The sequence below is a fragment of the Megalops cyprinoides genome, chromosome 21 (genome assembly GCF_013368585.1).
Source record: "Megalops cyprinoides isolate fMegCyp1 chromosome 21, fMegCyp1.pri, whole genome shotgun sequence".
Classification (NCBI taxonomy): domain Eukaryota; kingdom Metazoa; phylum Chordata; class Actinopteri; order Elopiformes; family Megalopidae; genus Megalops; species Megalops cyprinoides.
Genome location: NC_050603.1, coordinates 26,672,020 through 26,697,239, shown reverse-complemented (window position 1 = coordinate 26,697,239; position 25,220 = coordinate 26,672,020). Strand labels below are relative to the sequence as shown.

The following is a 25,220-nucleotide window of genomic DNA, read 5'->3' as shown; positions in this document are numbered from 1 at the left end:
TAAATAAATGTAGAAATACATATATAATAAATGTAGATATAACTGTACAACATAATTTTTTCATTTATTTATACATTCTTTAGAAGATACGCAGGAAAGTGGACCGCCAGGAGAGGTTTGAGAAACACTGTTCTAAGCAACCTGTAATCCGCCCCCTATCCCTGATGGAATAAAGCCAGCTGCTGTGGGCTCCTGGGCATTATCGACTGAAATTCAGCCCAGGCCATGGTGCTCAGCTTGCATAGGCTCAAGACAAGCACCTTAACCATTGAGCCCCTGCTAATACTTATTTTAAGAAATGACTGTTATGTGCTGCTGTTTGTCTTCTCGTACTCCACATGTTGAATGGGTAATTGATGTGGGGTCTTCTGTTGTTTCCTTAGGTAAAATTCAGGTGAAGAGCTGTGACATACAGGTGGGAGACCTCATTATTGTTGAAAAGGTTAGTGTTGCTGTTTTGTTTGCTAAGGTGGTCCATCAGTTTGTGTTACAGGATATTTTGCTATTTATTCTCCAGTCTGTTTAGAGTATCAGTAAAACCTGGGCTTAAGGATTGGTTGAGCAGTGAATAACAAATGGCAGTGGCTGGATTTGATTTTAGGTGTTGTTACATCTACAGCCAGCATCATTCAGAATGATTAATGATCTCACTGCTGTAACTGTGGAGTGTCCCTGTGAAAGCCATGCGTGACATGACATTAAAATGGGGTAGTACCCATAACTGCATTAGAATTGATCAACAGAGGACAGGACCCAGCCAGGAACACCCCTGACTTGTTTTTGATTGAAGTGACACTACAGCCCAAGTATTGCAGGCAGAAAGCAAAGTTCCTAATTTGTGCAAAATGGTATTGGAAGGACATTGATTCAGCTGAAATACAGTCATCAATAATTTCATAATAACTTGCAGTGCGGTGAACCTCCAACTGAAGTAATGCAAAGCAGAATTTACCTGCCAGTTTAGCAATGTGTGTGAAGTTGGACAACACGCTTGAGGTACAAAGAAAGACTTCCTTCTGTCATCAAACAGTGTTGGCTACTCTGACCTAGTACATATGGTTGAAGAAAGGAAGAAAACTGCAACCTGTGCAGATACAGTGTGCCTGTCTGTGGATTAACAGTGGAATAGTATGAAATATCCACCATTTCCTCTTTAAGGAGCTGATTCAGACTTAATTGTGCTGAGCGTTTCTTGCATGTCTCACTTTTTTCAGTTTTTCAGGCTTAACTTAGCCACCCACATGTCTCTTAAAATGGATGGTACATAATTGCATGCTGTGATAAAACATAAATTGCCTTGGAAATCCATACTTCCTGCCCAGAGCCTTGTGACTGATAGATTTTCTCATTGAGTTATTAGTCCTCATTGCAGAATGCAGTTACAGGACAGTCACTTTAATTTGAAAGCTAAGCAGACACTTCTGAGAAAATCAGTTCTGGAATGGAGGATAAAATGGAACAAATTAAAAATGTACATATCAAACATTTTTATTTTAAAAGGAAAAAATTGCTAGTTAGCTGGCTGTTGACTGCATTTTCATATAAAATGAGCTGGCTGTATTCACAGAAGAGTAAACCCTCCCTTCCCAGCTAGGTCATAGGTCCATATTGTGAAGATCAAAATCTGCCACATTTGCCATTGCAAGAGACAGTATATTGTAATATTTTGCTATTTTGCTCTCCAGCCCTTTCGCTAGATAACTGGTAATGTTGTCGGAGACACTTTCCAACTGTGTCAGCAATTTCATTGTACTGTGCACTAACTGAAACTAGCTCTCATTTAACGGTACGCTTCCACTGCAGCGAATTTCGCTTCGCTCTCATTCAGTTTGTATGGGGGCGAAATTCGCTCTGGCTGAGCGAAATCGGGGCGAATTCGCCGAGGCAAGTGAAAATGAGATGGCGAAATCTCAACTTTATGCAAATGAGAACCACGTGAAAACCAATCAGTTCAGTGTGTGATGTGTTTGGTACGTGACGTTAAAAGGCGGGAGTAACAAAAAAAGTCTGACCAAGATGGCGGACGCTAAAGGCTACATGTAGCATGAAAACATGTATATGATTAAAAGATGTATGGGCAACCATTTGTGTCTACATCAACACGGGTTGTTGTTTCTATGTTACATTAACTTAGCTGAGACAAATAGACCCCTTTAGATCTTCATTTAAACACTCTAAGGTAGGTGACAGGCTAACCGCTAACGTTTTTGGACACCACATATACACTACACAGATTGCTAGGATAGCCAGGCTAACGGCGTGAAACATTTATATGATTTTACGATGTCTGGGTGACCTTATTGTATTCAACATCAACGGTAAAAAACGGGAGGTAATTAAATTGGTAGAGAGCATACACAACGCAATGCTTATGTCATTTCATCACAGTTGACTGGTTGACTTCACAAGCTAGCTGAATCGGTTGCTGCAATAGCTGGCTTGCTGGCTACGTCACAGCACCACAATTACACTTGCTACTAACAGGATAGCCAAACTGCTTGCTGTTTTTGTGACCATGCCTCCAGAGCGAAAATTCGCCAGGCGAAATTCGCAAGGTGTTTCTCTGTGTGGAAGCCTAGCGCAAGACATAGGGAATGTCGTTGTCAAATAGACATCTGAATTGTCTTGCCAGTCACCTTTCCAAATGACAATGCTGTAGTGTGTTGCAATAAGGTTATTTCCTTTTGTGTCTTCTACCTAGCTAGCAATTGATTACAGAGAAAACATGAGATTTTACCACAGATTCACTAACCCCAGGGATATTTAATACCTATAGAGCACATGGTGATTTGTTCTCACAGAACACCATGTCATGAATGAATGTATCCTGCAGTCTGCTTCCATACACTATATGGACAAAAGAATTTGGACGCCTGACCATTACACCAACAGGGACTGTAATGAAATTGTATTCAAATACATTATACTTTAATATGGAATGGTCCCCCTTTTGCAGCTGTAACAGCTTCCACTCTTCTTGGAAGGCTTTCCACAAGATTTTGCCCATTCATTCTGTAGAGCATTTATGAGGTCAGGCACTGATGTTGGACGAGAAGGCCTGGCTCACAATCTCTGTTCCAGTTCATCCCAAAGGTGCTCGATGGGGTTGAAGTCAGGGCTCTGTGGGCCAGTCAAGTTCTTCCACATGGAACTCATCAAACCATGTCTTTATAGTCCTTGCTGTGTGCACTGGGGCACAGTCATGTTGGAATAGAAAAGGGCCTTCCCCAAACTGTTGTCACAAAGTTGGAAGCATAGCATTGTCCAAAATGTTTTGGTATGCTGAAGCATTAAGATTGCCCTTCACTGGAGATAAGGGGCCTAGCCCAGACCCTGAAAAACAGCCCCATACCATTATCCCTCCTCCACCAAACTTCACAGTTGGCACAATGCAGTCAGGCAGGTAACGTTCTCCCGGCATCCGCCAAACCCAGACTCGCCCATCTGACTGCCAAACAGAAAAACGTGATTCATCACTCCACAGAACACGTTTCCACTGCTCCACAGTCCAGTGTCGGTGTGCTTTACACCACTCCATCCGACGCTTGGGTTTGGGATTGGACTTGTTGATGTGAGGCTTGCATGCAGCTGCTCAGCCATGGAAACCCATTCTATGAAGATCCCGCCGCACAGTTTTTGTGCTTATGTTAATGCCAGTGGAAGTTCGGAACTCTTCAGCTAAGGAATCAGCAGAGTGTTGGCGACTTTTACGCACCATGCGCCTTAGCAGTCTTTGACCCCACTCTGTGATTTTACGTGGTCTTCCGCTTCGTGGCTGAGTTGCTGTTGTTCCTAAATGCTTCCACTTTCTAATAATATCACTTACAGTTGACCGTGGAATATCCAGCAGGGATAAAATTTCACAAAGGTGGCATCCTATCACAGTACCACGCTTGAAGTCATTGAGCTCTTCAGAACGACCCATTTTGGATCACAAATGTTTCCAAATGGAGACTGCATGGCTAGGTGCTTGATTTTATACACCTGAGGCAACAGGTCTGACTGAAACACCTGAATTCAATAATTAACAGGTGTGGCCAAATACTTTTGTCCATATAGTGTATGTCAAATGGACACTTAGTTTTCTAGGTTTACATTCATTGCACTTCGTCGGTTTAGTTACCAACAATGTTGATGTGACACACAACGGCCACTGTGGCACATGACTTATTCAACCTTTGCCTGTGCGGAAGGGTTGTGGAGAGAAAACAGATTTAAGTGTCAACTCAGAATAAGCCTATCTTTGAAAATAATGAGACACACCCTCATTTCGAGCAACACTGCCTAATCTGCCCCAAACATTCATCTCCTACAGAGGAGCTTGAGCGGCATTGAGTCCCTCTGGCATCTTGGAGACAGTATGCTTAAAAAAAAGCTTCACGCAGTATTAATTTTGAGATGTGTTCATAGTATTTAGTCTGTCTTTGTTGGTAACAGTTAACATCATTACATATGGTGTGTGTGCACTGCATCCATGTTTTTGAAAATGAAATTGTGTTGTAGAACCAGAGGATTCCTGCTGACATGGTTTTCCTGAGGACCTCAGAGAAAAATGGTGAGTAGCATCCAAGGATGCAGTTCTCATATCAAAAGTGTCCATGTGGGGTTTTTAAAATGCCTTTTAGGTGGTTAATTTCTGCATTTTTACATCTTTACTTGCATTTCAGTCATACTACGAATGACAGATGAAATTAAGGTATAAAGCAAGCATTTTCCCCCACTCCTTTTGGTGTCTATTCATGCCCTAATGTGGAGATTTTTTGTGTAATTATAAAATGTTACTTTGTGGTAATAACCACAAAGTAGGGATATCTTTACAATGACATTGTGTTGAGTTTCAGTTTGATAAATATTGTCATTGAGTGGCTAATCCTTTAAAAAATATGCATTGATACTAGTTCAACTTCACAATATTCAGTACCACGGCAAAACAAAATGTCTGAACCCCAAATAAGAGAATTTTGGCTTGGATTTGGGGCTGGGAATCTGATCCTAGATCAGCACTGAAAGGTTCTGTGCATAGTAGCCCTACATGACCATGAAAGGAAGCTTTTTAACTTTTTCTTTTTAACCGCTTTCCCCTTTACGCAACTCTGTTTTGGTATTGAAATTGTATATTTGGCTTGTCCCTCAATCATCCAGTCCTTTAATAAACTTGCATGCAGCCAGCAACTATTTTTCACACTGCATGTTGCACAGCACAGTGGATTTTCACAGTACAGTTTTAAAAAATCATTACATTTGATTATTGGCATTTAGCAGATGCTCTTATCCAGAGCGACTTACATCAGTTACAGGTTTTTTATAATGTTATCCATTTATATATCTAGTTATATTTATGTGAAAGTAAAGACATTTGTTGTACAGCACCTTTCAGTCATTTTGCATTCAGTTTTAAGTATGTCCTTGGCTTAAGTGTTTATATATAAAAGTATGCTCTTCTCTTCTCCAGGAGCTTGTTTCATCCGCACAGATCAATTGGATGGTGAGACAGACTGGAAACTGAAGGTTGCAGTAGCCTGTACACAGAGGCTGTCTGCAGTGGGGGTATGTGGACAGTTACTGCTGGGCTGTAACCTGTATATCAAGAGGTATTTGTAATAGAGGATGCATCAGTCAGGCAATTGGATTGTCCTTGTTAAAGGGTCAGTGGCTGATTTTTTATATTATATTTATTTAATTTGGATGAATGGTGTATAATTTTATATAATTTGGTGTATAATTTTATATAATATAATTTGGTTGATTGTTGTCTTGCTGGAATGTCCATTTTTGTTGATCTTAAATTTTTGGTGGGGGCTAAAATGTGATGGTATTAGGATTTCAATAACCTGTCCAGTGGGGCTTAGAACAAGAAACTGATACTTATAGTCAAACTTATACTTAAGTACAGATTATAGAAAAGAGTTTACTTTGACAAAAACATTACATTACATTAGAAACAGAGTTAGATGTAAGCAGTTAACACACCTCGGGTAGATGCATGGTGAGATACACCGTATTGTGGCATAGCATTTCATGAGCAGGGCTCAGAAAGATGGACATTTCATTTCCCCGGTGGGCCACTAATTTCGCACCATTGAGCAGTTTAATTTACTTGAATTTCTTTAAAAAAATACCCAGTTGTATTAAGTTGGATTAAGTGTGATAATTGTGAACTATGTCGTTCTGGATAAGAGCATCTGTTTGGCAAAAAATGCAAAAATTACTGTTGTACACTTCTTTAACCTCTGCCTTTATGCCCACAGGACCTCTTCTCCATCAATGCCTATGTCTATGCTCAGAAGCCACAGCTAGATATCCACAGTTTTGAAGGCAACTTCACAAGGGTAAGGGGTATTCGAAACGCCTCTTTGATCTTTAATATAAATAAACTTGACAAAAATTCATGAATGAGTTTGCCTTTTTAGGAATCTGTCTTACATTTGAGTCTCTTGAACAATGACACATTGAAACCTTTTCTCCTTACATTTCTGAGATAATCGATTCCTGGTGAGGCATAACATCTTTCTTTTTGTTTTATGGACCCTGAAGTATGTTGCCATTGACATGGCATATTTTCTTGTCATCTTCCTCTAAACTTTGTTGGCAATTCAGGAATATCCACCTAATTATTAACCCTTTAAAACAATCACTGGCCAGGGTCCTCTCATCACACGTCCCTCTTCAGTACCATGCAACATGGTAGGTGCCTTAGCTGTTCAGATGACCGCACAGAGGTGTCTATCTTCCAACATTTTCTCTCCTGGCACACTGTGGGGTTTGTAGTGTATCAAAGGATTGCAGCAATCACACTTCTCCTTCCTGTGTGAGTATGCAGAGGTTGTTAATCAGTGAATTGAGCTTAATTTATGATTAGTGATTCCAAATTTAATGCCCTCTGTGCATTAATGCTTTAATGTTGAAAAAAGGAACAAAGCATGAAATAACTGAGAAAACTATATCTTCTATAATTTTCATCTTTATAGCATTGTATTATCATATTGTTACAAATTCTGACTGCCGTAATGGAAGATCCGTGCTGAGATTCACATCATACCAAATATATTGAAGCCACTGTAGTCAGTGTTGTGAACATATTATTTTGGGCAAAGATAACACTGACCAGACACTTCCTGTCATCACAGTCTCTTGATATTTGCTGTAATTTTCCTTTCACCCTTCTGACTCCAAACAAAGCACTGATGTGTATATCCAAAAAGACAGATACATTGTAATTCAGATGCAGTTCACTGAATTCAAATCCACTCATTTTGTGATATGCCCTTAGAAGAGGCTTCTGTGCAGGTGTGCCATGAATGCCAGTTTCATATGTTTAATATCTTATGTAGGTCACTGCAGGGATGTCTGGGAGAGCTGTGCTGTACCATTAATAGACTTCTTTTTAAAGGGTGTTTGTTCTCACCACAAAAACACATTTCATATAATTAAATAAATATAGGTATTTATGTCATAAGAGGAGTGGGCAGTCTGTCCTCCATTGAGTACCCATTCCATTGTATTGCACCATAGTGCAAAGAACAGCCATTGCCTGTGTGGCAGTGTATCCGAGGATTGCATTTGTCATAGCATTCTTCCTCGAGTACAGAGGTTGTCGGTGAGAGTAAATAAGTGGTGGTCATGCAGGCTACCAAAAATTAAACTCTGCAGTCCTCAAAACATTTTTGGGACATTTTTCTAGACATTTGAAGGCCTCTGACACAGTATACATTAACACTATGAATTACTCCTTGGTTGGAGATGACATCAACAAATGACTACTAGATTATGGTCAGTTTAAAAAATGTATCTCCATTTGTGTCTAGCAGTGTGATACATATGTTAAAGGCATATAATGACCTTCCTGCAGGCTTGTTGCCAATTTGAGTGCACTTAACTTGAGATGCCCACATAGTGGCACTTGCAAGTAGTATATGGGCAAGTAATTTCGCTGTCGAAAATGCACTACACGGAACATCTAACGGATGAAATCAGAGACGAGTATTCCTCTTTACCAATAACACTACCTCTAAATCATGTTAAACTATGTGAGACCCTTGGTATTCTGCTGCAGAGTACCATTCAAATTGCATCAATTTTTATCCCGGGTTTGTGGACATGGAGATGAATGTATAAGCAAACACTGTTGTGCTGACAGAGCTCAAGACAATTTTGATGGACAATTACTTGAAGAATCAGCTCTGATTTATTGTGGAACATGGAGTGTGGTTGACAAAGGGCACACAATATTGGAAAAACCTCCATGAATGTGGACTATAGAATACTTAAACAGGACCAGTTTGTTCTCATACAAAATACTCCATGTAGTCTTGAAATGAGATGTTATTATCCAGAAAAGCTGCTTGGTGTGGTTGTACTTGCAATAAGTCAGTGACACTGTGAGTGTTGAATATGTGGTTTACAAAGGGATTTACATATCTCTTGACCCCTGTCTGGTTGACAAGAGTAGCATGGTAACTCTGCTGAGAAAAATTAACAGTTCCATATATATATACTATAAAACAACTAACTTTGACATATAAATTATAAAACATCTGATTATCTTATGCATGCACACACATAATTATATATATACATACATGCATACATACATGTATGATAAAGTGACAAACTCTGTCTCATATTGCAGCCTATCAGGTAAAATAATGAAGCAGAAGCATCCCAGATTTTAACTGTTTTTGTGTGATGCCTGTTGATTGGCTCAGATCTGTATATTAACTGGATGTACTGAGCATTTTTTATTCCAGATACGGATATTCCAATCCATTCCTAAAGTCTTTGGTATTTAAAGGACATTTTGTTCTTAAGCAGGTGTGTTGTGTTGTTCCTACAGGAAGACAGTGACCCCTCCATCCATGAGAGTTTAAGCAGTGAGAACACTCTGTGGGCCAGCACTGTTGTCGCTTCAGGTGAAAACTCATGGGCATGCTGTGCTGCTCCTTCCTTTAAAAAAAATATATATATATACAAATTTCAAAATTTTTCACATTTTTACCATTTCCTTTAAGATTACTGGTTCAGTGAGTAAAAACATTTTTGAATTTTTGAAATTCAAATATTAGTAAAATATTCAGTGAAAGTGATTTCAGAAACGCTTTCTGACTTTCGTGTGCTAGTAGTAGCCATGTGTCACTTCTGAGAGTATGTTAATGTCATATGCTGTACAGTTGCAGTATTTCAGATGGAGTTCTGATAGAATATTTCCCTTATTTTTCTCTTTTGCATTGTTGGACAGGCACAGTGATAGGGGTTGTCATCTACACTGGCAAAGAAACCAGGAGTGTGTTAAACACATCCCATGCGAAGAACAAGGTAAGGGCTTTCTGCTTTAATAAGAAAACATTCACTCATCCTTATCATATAAAATGTTTATGCTCTTACCAGCGTTTCCGTTGTCCGGTAATTACCGGACTTTGACCGGGTAAAGTCCGACAAATTTAAATCTCTCCGGTCACAATGTCCGATAAAAAATAATTCCCTCCAAACACAGTTTGAATTAAATAAAATGTCCTAAAAGACTGAAACAAAATTTCTATACTACCCTTCTATTTTTAATCAACATTAATTTTATTTGAGACCGTTATAGGCTGCATCGCAAGTTGTGGAGAGACACTTGACACCTTTGATTTCAAGTCTGCAGCAGCATGCTTCGCTGCTGCGAGACAACGTAAAATGTGAAATGACAATGTGGAATTTTCTTGTTACCATGTAGGCTTGTATCGTAGCCTAACGTTATTTAGGCCCTGTTTATTTTTGCGTTACTGAATTGCGCTAAAGAATTTTATGTTACAGAATTTATTTTATTTGAAATAGCCTACTTTTCAATAAACATGTTGTAGCCTAAATATGTGCCTCGATGATGTCATTCTTTAAAGCTTGCCAATCAGTTGTTTTAAGCTCATTATAAACATAATATTTGACTGGCATTTCTCCAAAATGTCTGGGAAATTGAAATCTTGCCGGTCACGCTGACTGGCACCATTTCTTTCTAGCGGAAATGCTGGTTCTTACCCCTTTTTAATTTGAGTTCCTGCTCCTCAAAGGGAACTTCATGGATTGTAATTTGTAGGTCCTATATAGACTAAATCACAGTGCAGTTAATTAGCTCAAGATGTAGAATGCAATATTCAGTTGAGTTCCATTCAATTGTATCTGCATAGCTCTTTTTAGAATGTAGAATTTGTCACAGAGCAGCTTTTCAGGGATTTTGGGTCTGAACCCCCAAGAGCAAGCCTTAGCAATGGTGGCAAGGGGCAGCTCCCTGTCTAAAAGGAAGAAACCTTGAACATAACCTGACTCAATGTGGGAACCCATGTAGGCTGAAATTGGAATTTTTCCACTTTGGTTTTCACTGAATATCTGTGACAGGGGTGTGACCATTGGTTTTGGGGTGTAGCACACAGTGATAGTTCATTATTCTTTAAAGGTGAAAGGTGCTTTTAATGCAGATGCGTTTAGCATATCTAGTGTATGTAGTGCAATACAAATACTTTCTATAGAGATCATGGCCTCTGGAAAGAAACCTAGAACATAAGAACATATTATAACAAGAACAGGCCATTCAGCCCAACTAAGCTCGCCATTTCAATTAAAGAGAATCCAAAACTGCATCAAGTCTGGACTTGAACACAGCAATGGTCTCAGTGTCAACTACATGCCCTGGCAATCTGTTCCATGTATTGATAACTCTTTGTGTAAAATAATACTTCCTTATGTCAGTGCAGACTAGTAGACTAGTGTCCACACTAGTTTCCATTTATTTCCCCTTGTTCTACAGACTGAACTTACCCTAAAAATCTATTATAGTTAACCTTATTGAGTCCTTTTATAAATTTAAAAACCTCTATTAGATCACCCCTAAGTCTCCTCTTGCTAAATCTAAATAGGTTAAGTAACTTGAGTCTTTCCTCATAGCTTTTATATGTCATGCCAGGAACTAATTTAGCTGCCCTTCTTTGAACTTTTTCAAGAGCCTCAATATCTTTTTTATAGTGTGGTGCCCAGAACTGCACACAATATTTCAAGTGAGGTCTGACACTTGTATAATTGTATAATTGTATAAAGCATTGTATAATTTCAATATAACCTCTTTAGATTTATAATCAATACTTTTGGCTATATATCCCAACATCCTGTTGGCCTTTTTTTTTTACTGCTACAGCACACTGCCTAGATCCTGTTAAGCTTGGGTCAACTATTACTCCCAAGTCTTTTTCAAATTGAGCACATTATTTTTCCCCCATGAAGTAGTCTTGTCTAAGGTTCTTAACATGCAAGACTTTACATATAGTTAAATTGAATGTCATCTGCCAGGTGTCTGCCCACTTTTGGATGCTTCCTGTATTACTGTATTATCTTGTATTATCCTGTATACTACTTGAAAGAGTCTGAAGGAGAAATCGAAAATTAAAGATTTATTTGGAATGACAGTTTGACCAGTGAATACTGTCTGTAGGCCTTGATGCTTGCTTTCAGAACAACCAACAAAACTGCACCTGAACCTACCTGAACTTCTAAAATCCTGTATTCCCTCCCGAACACTACGCTCTACTACTGAATGGAATCTGGTGGTCCCGTCACATTGTGGCATGAACTTCCACACTCCATCCAATCTGCTGAGTCCCTCACTCAGCAGATCCCTTTGGGCAATCACACAAAGAATGAGCCACACAAGAACAGTGGTGTGCTTGCCCTTCAGTGACTATTTTGGCTCATAATTCAAAAACCATTCATCACAGCACTGAACCGAGATATTGTGAGAATCTGCACAGGTTCTCAGATTGATGTATAATTTATGTGTGTAGAGCCAGAATTCGCAGAGATACGGCAGTTAAGAAAACATATTTTCAAATGTGGAAGTGAAATCCTCCAGCTGTTCTCTTGCCAATATGAATTGGGGTAAAATTGTAGCTTTTTTTTTAAACCATCATCACAGCACTGAACCTAAGACATTGTGAGAATCTGCACAAGCTGTTCTCCATTTTGATGTACAGTGCATTCAGAAAGTATTCAGACCCCTTCACTTTTTTTCACATTTTGTTATGTTGCACCCTTATGCTAAAATGGAGATACAGCTGTTTAAAAAAAAACATGTGGTCTTCAGGCAACCCCGCTAATAATAATAAGGGACACATGAACAGTAGCACACTAACAAGTGCTGAATTCGTTCATGTCTCGAAGTATGAAGATACTGATTAATGAATGATACTGCAATGTTAATGTTATTTATTCACACATGCCCTTGTTAAGGGTAATATAGGGTGAATTTACACCTTATATTATCTGCATCTGATTAGTACTGATTGAATTCTCATCCCAACACTTCTGCTTAAACTGCACCGTTGGAGTTTTCCTCCATAATACTGGTCGATGTTTACTTTAAATGCCAAGCACACGTGAGGCACAATGGCGCTTGGCTGACCAGATAATCAGTGTGGAGCAAAAACACCCAGATTCTGTTCTTTTTGTTTTGAGAGATTTTAACAGAGCAAACCTCAGTCATGATCTGCCTAGATACAGACAACACATTGTGTCCCAATAGTTACAGAAACACACTAGACCACTGATACACCATATTAAAGGATGCCTATCGCTCTGTCTCACGCACAGCTCTGGGACTCTGATCACTGCTTGGTTCATCTTATCTTGACCTACAGGCAGAAACTAAAATATGCTAAACCTGTGGTGAACATGGTGAAGAAATGGACCAGCAAGACCAAAAACACTACAGGTCTGCTTTAACTGCACTGGGGTGCAGTTGGATTGTCTTTGAAGTAGCAGCTACTGATCTGCTTGAGCTTACTGACACTGACACCATGCATCAGTTTCTGTGAGGACATCTGCATCCCCACAAGTTCTCATATCAGATACAATAACAACAAACCCTGGTTCACCACTAAATGCAGTCGGTCCAAGAAGGAGGCCTACAGGAGTGGGGACAGGACCATGTAGGCAAGGAACACAATGATAAAGAAAATCGGGGCAGTCAAAAGAGTCTACTCAAAAAATCTGAAACAGGTTTTCAGCCTCACCCGCACCAATTCACACCACTAATGACAGTGGTCCCCCACCCCCACCTGTACCAATTCTCACCCTGCACTTACAACACCCCCCACCCGCCTCTCCACGGTCCCACCCCACCTGCCCCTCAGCCTACATCCAGGATCTGTGAAGAAGATGTTCGCAGACTCTTTCAACGACAGAAGATCAGCAAAGCACTAGGCCCAGAGGGAGTCTCACCCTCCTGTCTGAAAATCTGTTCTGACCTACTGGCTCCTGTCTTCACCAAGATCTTCAACAGGTCACTGGAGCTGTGTGAAGTTCCTCCTGCTTTAAATTATACCAGTCCCAAAAAACTCCTGTATCATCGGACTTAACGACTACAGGCTTGTTGCATTCACCTCTGTAATCATGAGGTCCTTTGAGATTTTGGTGCTGGCCCACCTGAAAGACCACAGACCGCCTGCTGGACCCCATGCAATTTGGCTACAGGGCTTTCTCCCTTTACACTAATGACTGCACCTCCAGGGATCCCTCGGTCAAACTCTTGAAGTTGCAGATGACGTAACAGTCATGGGTCTCATCCGAGACAGTGTTGAGTCTGCATACAGATGGGAGATTCAACAGCTGGCCCTCTGGTGCAGGTACAACAACTTAGACCTGAACACATACAAGACAGAGGAGATGATGGTGTTCTTCAGGAGGAATCCCGCACCCCAGATCCCCCTCATCATATTAGGCAGTACGGTCTCACAGCTGTGCAGACTTGCAGGTTCCTGGCAAGTACAATCTCCAAAGACAACCATTGCAAAAAAGGCCCAGCAGAGAATTTACTTCCTGCACCAGCTGAAGAAGTTACATTACATTATTGTCTTTTATTGTCAGACACTCTTATCCAGAACAACTTAAATAGGGTACTATTTTTACATGTTATCCATTGATACATCTGGATATTTACTGAGGCAATTGTCGGTTAAGTACCTTGCCCAAGGGTACAGCTGCAATACCCCAGCAGGGAATCGAACCAGCAACCTTTAGGTTACAAGCCCTGCTCCTTACCACTGTACTACACTGCTGCCCAAAGTTCAACCTGCCACAGGAATTGCTGGTTCATTTCTACACTGCAGTCATCGGGTCAGTACTCATCACCTCTGTAATGGTCTGGTTTGGCTCTGCCACCAAACAAAGCGTCAACAGGCTACAGTGCACCATCAGGACTGCAGAAAAGATCATAGCAGTTAACTTGCCCACACTCCAAGATCTTTTTACTACCAGAGCCAGGAAATGGTCTGGGGAAAGTCATTGCCGACCCCTTGCCTGCTGGCCACCATGTTCAAACTCCTTTCCTCCAGCTGGTGCTCCAGATCACTACCCACCAAAACAAACGTATCCATAGCCTGCACTCATGTGTACTTTAACTTTTTTTGTTCATTGTACAGTAGTTGTTCATATATACCTCATACATGCCACACTTATTCCATGCATGTGTCCTGCACTACTGTTGTTTTTTGTTGTAACACTACTGTTGTTTGGTATTTGTTGTTGTCACTCTTGATGTTGTATGTAAGCACTATGAGACAGACTGGAACCAGAGCCAGATTCCTTGTATGTGTAGAAGCATCCTTGGCCAATAAAGTCTGATTCTGATTTATACTGGTATTAAAATGCATCCCAAATGTGTCCACATTGTGTGTGTTGTGATTGGATTTATCTTCTCCCTCACAATATGTGAATCATAACGGAATGTATTTTATTATTATAACTAATTACATAGGTCCATTTATTTATCTCCCAATCCAACCATTAAATTGTGCTATTTCTGGCTTTATTGTGTGCAGAGGCAGAGACTTATCATTTTAATACCAGGTGTAAGCAGGGCCATACAGTACATAGTTTAAGTTTTGTGTGTGGTCCATTTTTCATTTTCACAGCTGCAGGTTGAAGGTTTTTTGGTAGCGCCTCAGGTGCAAGTCCCACATACAGCCATGGAGTGCTGTTTTTATGGTTTTATAAACCATAACCGGAAAAATTTAAAGCATTAAAAATAATAAACATGCAATGAACAAACTAAAAATAACAATGTTACTTATGCTAACATATTTCCAGGCACCCTGCTGTTAAAGGGTGCAGCACCATTGTATGCCATCCTGCTGTTATTAGTAGTAGTATTACTTTTATCTTGACTGGTCACATCATATGGTGGTGTTTTTTAATTTTTGACAGACATTTTTTGCCATTTTCAAAAACTCAGTAAAAATCAAACACTTCACATAGTAGTTTGAAACTGTTTTCATGTTGGTCATCATAGCTGGTACTGCCATATTTGATTTTCTGCTATTTCACAATGCATTAGAGAAACCACTGCTTTCATGAAATTTGGTGTGTGTAATCTTTTTACCTGTGTAGGTTGAAACAATGTGTGAATGCACATGGCCAGTACAAATAAGATAAGATTTTGTATGCAGAGGACTTTGGGTCAGCAGTACCCAAGTAATGCTCAGCATTTGAACTTGATTAAATAGAAGCAGTTGAATTTTTTACATTTTCAGCAGTTATTTGGTTTAATGGTAATGATTTAATGATTTGACAATGATTATAACACAAAAATGCAGCATGGTCAGGAAGCACATATGTTGCAGTTTTTTGTCATCTGTTGTCAGCCTAGTCAGCAAAAATGGCAAAAGTTTTTCTTCTCAATAGTGCTACTGCCCAGAGGATGATGAATGGTTGCAGTTTTATTTTTGGCATAAGGCAGTCTCCTGTTTTACCTCTTACCCCTTATCCTTTTCCAGCATTCACTCCTAACATGTTCTGTCTTCTACCCCACACCTGTATGTTCTACCCTCAGGTGGGTCTACTGGACATGGAACTGAACCGGCTGACCAAAGCCCTGTTTTTGGCCCAGGTGGTGCTCTCTGTTGTCATGGTGGCACTACAAGGCTTCGTTGGCCCCTGGTTCCGAAACCTCTTCCGCTTCATCGTCCTCTTCTCTTATATCATTCCCATCAGGTATTGGCACCTTACAGCAGAATTTCCTTACATGAAAAAGTACACAGAAAATGTACACAAGTTCGCTTGTCATTGAAATTTTGTTCTGTGTGATATTTTATCCACTCAAAATTATTTTAAAGTGACATTGGTTTTATATTAGAAAATATTTAGAAGAAAAATAAAAATACTACTTCAGTTTTCAACCCCTGTGCATAAATTAGCTCTGCATAAAACTGGACCTGTATTGGAGGACGGCAAGAAAGAAGCTAAAAAGACCCATCTCAAAGCATGTCTGGAGTTTTGCATCACATTATTTGCATTTAGCCGATGTTTTTTTTAATGTTACTCATTTATGCAGTTGGATATTTACTGCTCAGGTCGGGTCGGTGAGGGTTGATTACATATGTACAGTATATACGACAGTCAGTTACAGTTTGGGGGAGGTGGGGTTAATGTAATTACATATGTGTTTATTGCAACACTAACCTACACAAAAAATATGCAAATGTTTATCACATTTTGTGTCATGTTATGCTATGTAGCGCACGTGTTACGTTATGCGGTTCTTTATGTTTTCATTACCGTTATTAAACTTCTTCAAGTTTTCACTACATTTTTAATGTTAAATCGCTGTTTGCTCAAAGCTAAAATTAGCTAGAATTTTCACAATCTTGTGTTCTAATCGCACCGGTGTTAGCATACGCGTTAAACGGCTAATCCAGCCGGTGTGACCATACACGCGAAAGGGTTAACGTTCATCTTACCGTTTCAGTATGCTCCTCGAGAATAACATTGCTGGCCACTTGAGGATGCTTTTACATTTGGAAGCCTGTGCCTCTAATGCCTGCTTCCCTTTTTCTGTAATTTTTTCAGCCCCTCCTTTACTTTTTGACATTTTCTTGTACATGGCTTTCGTTGGCCATCTCACTGCTGCGCGCTACTTTAGCATTAGTCTAGAACAGGGCTGCCCAATTTGGGGCATGTGGCCCGCACTCCCTTTGTTTTGCACCACCATAAGCTGTGTGCTCCCGCCGCCACGTTCTTCCAGGTAAGATGATGCGACCCTTAAAACTGATGTTCCACCAATGAGCGGGGGCATAGCGAATGCTGGTTGTATTGGAAATAAAATGCACTGAAGAATCGTGTCTGTGATAATCTACAGTCGGCCTTTTCGACAGGGTTGCCAGTCTGATTTCACATGAAAAGCTGAAATCGTGTTACACACTATCAAAACCAATTCCCGACAAGGTTCACTTTGGAAAAAGCACCAAAACACTCACTTACAAACAAACACTTACTTACAATAAACTGCTAACCGTGGAAACAAACCATGGCTATTTCTGTGCAGGAACGAGTGTTAAAATTGATGGCCAAAATGCATGTTTTATTTTGTTAAGTTGACACGATCTCAGTGAGGAAACCAAACTATTGTCATTTCAGTCACACAAGTCAGTGTGAAATCACTACCAATTAGCAGTGGCCACTCCTGCCAAATTTCTCAGGGGGGGAAATTGTTGCGATGATGGCTAAGGACAGGTTCACACTACATGACTTTCAAAGTCATCAGATCGCTGTACTGTTCACACTGCACAACTTGCTGTCTTGTAATCGGGAATCTTGAAGTTGTTGTGGTTTGCACACTACATGACTGATCAACGACAGGGGGTCACACATTACAAGATTTTTCACCAGGAGGAATCTCCGACGAATCTGTCTGGTGTCCAAACTACGTCATGTCATGAAAACACACGCGAGAACTGACACGGGGAATGACACAATACCATGCGCAAGACAGGGATTTTTTTCTTTCAAAAATGGCTACTGTAGACAAAGATATTATGCTCTGTACACTGGCGTAACTATAGGGAGTGCAGTAGGGATGTAGCGGTACAGTGGGCCCACGGTTCGATATGTATCGCGTTTTTTGGGTCAAAAATGGCAGCATGACTGATGAGTAGGGCTGTTCGATTATGGCAAAAATAATAATCACAATTATTTGGCCAATACTGAGATCACTATTATTTAACACGATTACTCACTGACTTTGGAAACATCATGCATTTACTGAACTTTTAACCCTTTCGCATAGTAACATATGTTTATGCTATGTAGCGCGACTGTTATGTTACATGGTTTGTTATGTTTAGGCTAATCTCAGGACTAGAAATAACGTCACGCTTAAGATAAGGTTAAACATGTTAAACATGACCTTCAATACATCATAAAATTCATCAATCCTCTAGTAGGCTTAGACAAGTTGGGGAAGTTAGCTGCAGGGTGAGTAGCCCAAGTCAGAAATGGCTAAGGCTAGGCTAGCACTATAGATAAATGTTACACTAGCATGTCTAACATCAGATCAAAGATACTAATCATAGGGTGGCCTACTATGGCAGTAGATCATTAATTATTTACAATACTTAAAAAAATCTTGGTTGGTTGCAGGCCGTATCAGTCAGAGATAGAGTCAGAAGCCGGCAGTTCAGATGGAGTCAGTGCAGGTGGCCAGACCAAAGAAGACAGTGGTCAGGACCAGATTGAGGTGACAGAGACAGCCAGTGATACAGAACAGGAGCAGGACAGGACAGGAGCAGGAGGACAGTCTTACCCCACAGACAGGGGGCATTTTGATGAAAATGTCTTGGACGCTTCTGTAAAAAGATATATTCTCACTACTAGCTCTTGTAAACCTAAAGGTCCTTTCCCTAAAAATCAGCACAATCGTTGTTTCTCTGAAGTGTTTTATCACATGATCACAAAGGCCGGTATCAAATTGCCTCGTAGCTGGCTACTCACCAAAATTGGATTGTACATACTGTGAGCCATGCTGGCTGTTTGGGGACCGCGGTTCGCCCCATTATAACGATGCCTGGGTGAATGGAGTTAGGGATTGGCGGCATTTATCCCAAAAAATTGAACGCCACGAGTCCTCTCAGGCACATGTCGGAGCCTGTGTTGTGTTTGAGCAATGGAAACTCCATGGCACCATCGATGCGCAGTTGGAGAGGGATGTACGTAACGCAGCAGTCTTTTGGAGAAGAGTGCCGGAGCACATGTTACTTTAACTCTGGCCTCTTGTAACATTGCTTTCAGGGGGCATAGGGAGGTATTGGGACAGCCAAATAGTGGGAATTTCCTTGCTATAATTGAGCTGCTGGCACGCTATGATCCTGTGCTGCAAGATTTGATTAGACGACCCGAGGGCTCAGTTAAATACCTCAGCCCTGCCATCCAGAACGAGCTAATTTACATTTTGTCGCAGCCTGTTCAACAGGTCATCACAGCTGATATAAATGAAGCGCCGTTTTTTTCTGTTATAATGGACACTACACAAGATCTGGCCAAGCGTGACCAACTTAGCCAAGTGTACAGATATGTGACAATAGTAAGAGATTCAATGGACAAAGCCATCGATATAAAGGTAATTGAGTCTTTTTTGGGTTTTTTGGAGACGGCAGATATATCTGCAAGCAAATTGGCAAATAAAGTTCTTGACAGCATTACCAGAAGTTGCAATGACATGTCGAAATGTCGTGGACAGGGCTATGACGGAGCGGTCAACATGAGTGGGTTTTATTCGGGAGTGCAGGCCAGGATTAGGAAGAAGGAGCCGCTTGCGACCTATGTTCACTGTGCAGCGCACAACTGGAATTTGGTGCTAAACGATGCTGTAAAAAACATTCCAGAGATGGAACGCTTTTATTACACCATAGAGCACGTCTATACATTCTTTGGGCACAGCATTAAAAGGCTCAGTGACATGATTAGGACAGACCGCTCTGCTCACCCAGATGTGACTCTGAAGCGATTATGCCTACTCACTGGTCTTCCAGACATGAATCCCTCAGTGCCATACGGTACAGGTATCTGGATGTAATGAAAGCACTGACAAAAATAGTGCTGACAAGTGACAAAAAGGATGAACACGATGAAGCTGATGGGTTGAGGAAGTCAATGGAGAAATTTAGTTTCATTTTTCTAGTGGTTCTCCAGACTAAGGTATTAAAAAACGAGAATGCAGTTTCTAAAATACTCCAAAATACAGACACAGATTTACATAAGGCAGCAGAATTGCTGGAGAATACTATACAGATCTTGTCTGGCTACCTGGGTGCTTTTGATCAGGCCAAGACTACAGTGCAGATGCTCGCGAACAAATGGGGGGCTCAAACCAGTCCATTTATCCGATGCAGAAACGTATTTCAGAGTGAACATTTTCAATGCCAATCTTGATATCATAATCTGCCAGTTCTCCCAAAGATTTACAAGTATGCGGACAACCTCTCATCTGTTTGAGGCCTTACACCCCATGACCCTTTAACTCCTAGGGGATGATGAGCTCTTTGAAAAGGCTAAACGTCTGTCTGACCACTGTAGCAGGGACATTGCACCAACATTTTCGGCACAACTCTTGTCATTCAGGTCCTGCTTTAAAACAAAGAAGCAGTCTAAGCAGTCATCAGTTCTAGAACTGGCCAAAATGCTGATTGTGGATAATCACTGCGTGACATCCACATTCGGCGAGGTGTGTATTGCTCTTCTGTTGTTCCTCACACTACCTGTGACCGTGGCAAAAAACATGTCAAATAGGTGGTGTTCCTCATATCTGTGAGCACAGTTGTTGTTTGTTTTTCAGTTGAATTATATTTAAAGTCAGTGGCGGCTGGTGAGATGGGGGGCTGAAACACTACCTTTAAATCCATCATTACTTTCCCTTTTCCCTTTATCCTCCTTGATTAACAATAAAACAAATAATTAACACAATAATTGACACCAATCGCGTAAATAGAGTAAATGATTATGCTCGTGAAACAGCGCAGATTGTCTGTAGTTTGTGTGCTTGCAAAAGCTACAACGTGAGATTGTTTAATTAACAAGGATGGCAATTTGAATAATTCAGTGGCAACTAATCCCAAAGCTTTCTCTTAAATGTTCTACATTATAGCTTTCTTGTGTTACGAAATTCAAATTACAAAACGGAGCTAAATTTAGTTAGATCAATTTAAATTACTGAGAATAAACTTAATTAAACAATCTCATACTCCCAAGGCTCATGTGGCCTTTAACAGTGTATGAAATCCCCATCAACAAAGTAGAAAAACTGGAAAGAGTGATCAGCACACATGTGAAGCAGTGGCTTGGACTTCCATGATGCTTAAGTCCTGTAGGACTCTATTTACGCGATTGGTGTCAATTATTCTGTTAATTATTTGTTTTATTGTTAATCAAGCAGGATAAAGGGGAACAGGTTGAAAGTAATAATAAATTTAAAGGTAGTGTTTCAGGTTGTGCTTCGCCGAATACCGTATTCAGATTTGGCTCCACCCCTACTATCTACAACAGTCACAGCTAGCGTAGCACTGTGGTAGAATGTGATAGAAAATTCCCTCTCTTTCCCCCTTTGGTGGCACGTCGCCCGACCACCCTAAGGAGCAAACCGCCACTGCCAATTAGGCAAAATAATTATGCCAAACCTGGCAGCCCGGGTTAGCGGATTCTGTTGTATTTCCGACCAAAAATCTGTTGTTGGTGTTATTAGTTTAAAACGAAATTACCAAATCGTTCCGAGTGACCCTGTGAATGAGAAACTAATTTTCGTTAATACGTTTTGATAATATGGCTCATTAGCTACCATATGGGGGCATTTTGTGATGATGTGTAACTTAAACGTTGCTCAATGTAAACTTAATATCCAATATTAATTTGTTATTCAGTGTTGTCACTATGATGTTTAATTTTATATTTTGTCAAATTTTCAGCTGAACTCAAATTTCCACTCTTGACTACAAAGGTGGACAATATAGCTGTTTTCAGCTCAATTTTCTAAAGCACCTTGAGTTGCATGCAATTTCTGTCAGAAAGGTGTCTTTCCTTCTAAATATGTTTATGCTCCCAAAAAGAAGCATATGGATGTTTTAAGTTTTTGACAGTCATCTCTGCAAATTAATAAAATTACCGTTAAGCAGATTAAAGAGTAGTGTTTTTATTATTTTGTAATTTTATTTTAGATTTAGAATGTTAATTTTCTATAAAATCTAATACATATTAATGTAATGTAATTTCACATAACATCAACATTTATCTTTGGCCCATGGCCCTCCATCCAGATTAATTTTTGGCCCTTCATAGGAAAGAATTTGGGCACCTCTGGTCTAGAATGTTAATGCACATACTTAGTTGTGATTGGCCAGTGAGCCCAGTCCCAGAACACGCACCCAGCACGCGCTCATGTACACCCCGAATGAAAGGCACACAGAGAGTGCCAGTAAAGAAACAGACAGGGCCGGTAAAAACTTAATGAATTTTTTGACGGTCCACTGGCCCACCAATGTGGCGGCCCAACCGGGATTTGGCCCGGTATGCCCGATGGCCAGTACACCACTGATCACTGCCAACATATTTGATACATCATGTCCAACAAGATAATGTCTTCTGCTCCTCTATGTAGTATCAGTGACTTACATTATAACTTGTTTAATAAACAGGCATTGAACAGCTTTGCTTGTTTGTGCTATATTGCATAGTTAGGCTATGTCACAGCCTTACTGTGATGGTATTTTTGAGGGCTCAGTCTTCCAGTGTTGACTTTTGTGGAAATATAAAAAAAAAAAACTGCTAACAAAATTTAAAACACATTGCAAAAAATAAATAATTACAATATATTGAATCGAAATATATCACATTGGTACTCTAGTCGGGTCAGTCTGTGGAAGTCTGTTCTCATAATTGCGTGCAGCAGCAGTATTTTAGGATCGAATAAACACCACTGTTTCAAGTGTTTACACCATTCCAGATTCAAAAGGAATGGTCACACCCTAGTCACACCCACTTAGCACAAGATAAAAAGATAAAACAGTAGCAACTTTGGTGCTGTTGCCATTTTTTGCTATTTTGCACTGTCCCCAATGAACCTAATAGTGCAAAACTCTGATCATTGTCCATACATCTAATGTAAACAGTAACCTGTATTCACTTGAAGTCTGTACTAGTCCTACTCCTTATCACCACCTTCCTTGTCATTGAAACACTTTCCTGTTTGGTTTTTTGCTTGTTTTGGCATGTGCATTTGTGTCATGCAGGCCAGCAAAGTAAGTTCCATCTCTTATGACATAGTGCGTATGCACTAACCTCTGTGCTGATGTGTGTGCAGCCTGCGTGTCAATCTGGACATGGGGAAATCAGCCTATGGATGGATGATCACAAGAGATGAAAATATTCCGGGCACAGTTGTGCGAACAAGTACCATCCCAGAAGAACTGGGGCGTCTGGTGTATCTGCTGACAGACAAAACAGGTATGAAGAGCCACCATGCACCTGCTTACAGATATTAACACACATATGCATGTTTTCTTCTTGGTCGTATGCATGTCTTCAGTACAAATTATTTAGGCTAGAAGGGATTCATTGTAGGAGATACAGTTCTCACAGTTCCAAAGATTAACCTTATTCCAGTAGGGAATGTCATAGAGGTTCATTAGTTTCTCTGATTCATTTCATTATATTTGAAGTATTTAACCAAAATTTTAGTGTTTTGTATTCTGAAAATAGATTCCCTGCAAGTCAGTATTTGTAAAATCTCTTTTGTAATGCTTTCTCTCTTTTAAGCAACCATAGTTGCCAATTATGCATTAGGCTCAGTACACCATAACCCCTGCACTCATACAGGAGTGCTGAGGTGGGATGAATGCAATCCTCCAAATATACTCAGCCGACTAACGCACCCTTTCCCCCTGCAGAACAAAGCCAATTGATCTGCTGATGTGGGTTCCCACTCTTTCTTGGCAGCAGGTGCAGTTGGTTCCCCTCAGATTGAGGAATCACTTTTGCATGTTCGTGGCACTCACCACCCTTGAGAACCTGTGTTCGGCCATATCTGACGCTCGTGCCAAGCTTAGGATGATCTAGAAGACTGGTTGCACAGAAATAATATTTGAATCTTCAGAGTTCCTGAATAATGTGAAAGGCCATGTCTGCCATCTTTCGTGGAGTCTAGCATTAACAATCTACATTAGTGATTCACATACTAATTTCCCATGTGCAGCTGGTAACCAGCACACCAGCTAAGCTATTTTCTGTTGTAATACGAGTAGTGATTTGCTTTCTCTACTACTTGTTTCAATGCACAATTTCTCATATCCTTGCTCCAAACACACCTGATTAGTGTGATTAACATGCTCTTGATTAAATCAGCTAATCATAAGTGCCACTGATGAGTTCAGTCAGGTAGGTAGAGCAAGGATAGATAGAAGATATGCAAGACAGTGGGCCCTCAGGAGCAGGATTGAGAATCAGTGTTTTGGAGAATATGTACATCATTTCACCAGGCTACAAGCTCAATTTGCAGAAAAATAAAAATTTCCGTATCAGTTTCAGCGTCCAGTCTCTACCTCCAACTGCATCTTCCTTCAGGAGAGCATTGTTGGCTTCAGATGTGTAGGTTTCTTGATAACTTGCGCTCTTTCCCTTTTAAAGCAAATTTCAACATTGTGGATTTAGCAAAATGGATTAGTTTACCCCTCTCTTCAGCAAGTCATAGTAATCTCATTAGAATGATTGTTTTCTCTGTTTTATATGTTTTTCAAACCATCTCTGTATGTTTAGGGACTTCTAATTGGCTTAGGCAGTAGAAGTGCTGGTCTCACTAATAATAATAATAATAAGTTGAGTTGGAGGTCACAGCATTTGCAGAGCTTTTTTCCCCAAAGACCAAAACAAATGTGAGTCATGGCACTTCCAAATTTCACAATATCTTCAATGCAGGGTAATATCATGAGGATACTTCGACCAACGTTGATGAAGGTTGAATCCACTCTGTCAGACTTCGCTGGCTTCTGTTGTTTGCAATTTCTCTCTTTCACATGGAAATACAGTGCAACTTCAATACATGTTGAAAACTAGGTCCTACTTTAGAAACCACATTGGGTTTCAAGGGCCTTGTGTGTTTACTCTGATTGTTTCTAATCACACAGTCTGTTTCAGAACTATTTTTCCAGAATTGGTACAAGTGTGCAGTCAGACATATGAGGACCTTTACTTGAACAGTCTCTTGTGCTTATGTGAATAGCTATCCGTCCATTTTAAGCATGTCACTTGCTGATGAACATTGGGAGGGATTTTGGGTCAGGTGCTCTTATCATCACCTTGTGCAGACATTGGCTAATTCAGTTTAGAATTCTTGACCATGCACATCTAAGTAAGGCAGATGGGCTGAAATTTACCCTAGCACTGCTTTT

The 25,220-nt window shown here is 40.2% G+C and overlaps 1 protein-coding gene across 4 annotated transcripts in view; it reads left to right on the top strand.

Annotated features, from left to right (window-relative positions):
* atp9b (ATPase phospholipid transporting 9B) overlaps positions 1-25,220 on the top strand; it is a 105,525-nt gene that overhangs the window by 23,222 nt on the left and 57,083 nt on the right. For all 4 annotated transcript variants that reach the window (XM_036516354.1, XM_036516353.1, XM_036516355.1 and 1 more), the window contains 8 exons: positions 384-442; positions 4,504-4,555; positions 5,453-5,547; positions 6,249-6,329; positions 8,834-8,909; positions 9,236-9,312; positions 15,848-16,008; positions 23,138-23,280. In XM_036516354.1, coding sequence (XP_036372247.1) covers positions 384-442; positions 4,504-4,555; positions 5,453-5,547; positions 6,249-6,329; positions 8,834-8,909; positions 9,236-9,312; positions 15,848-16,008; positions 23,138-23,280 — 744 coding nt within the window. The remainder of the gene's footprint in view (positions 1-383; positions 443-4,503; positions 4,556-5,452; positions 5,548-6,248; positions 6,330-8,833; positions 8,910-9,235; positions 9,313-15,847; positions 16,009-23,137; positions 23,281-25,220) is intronic.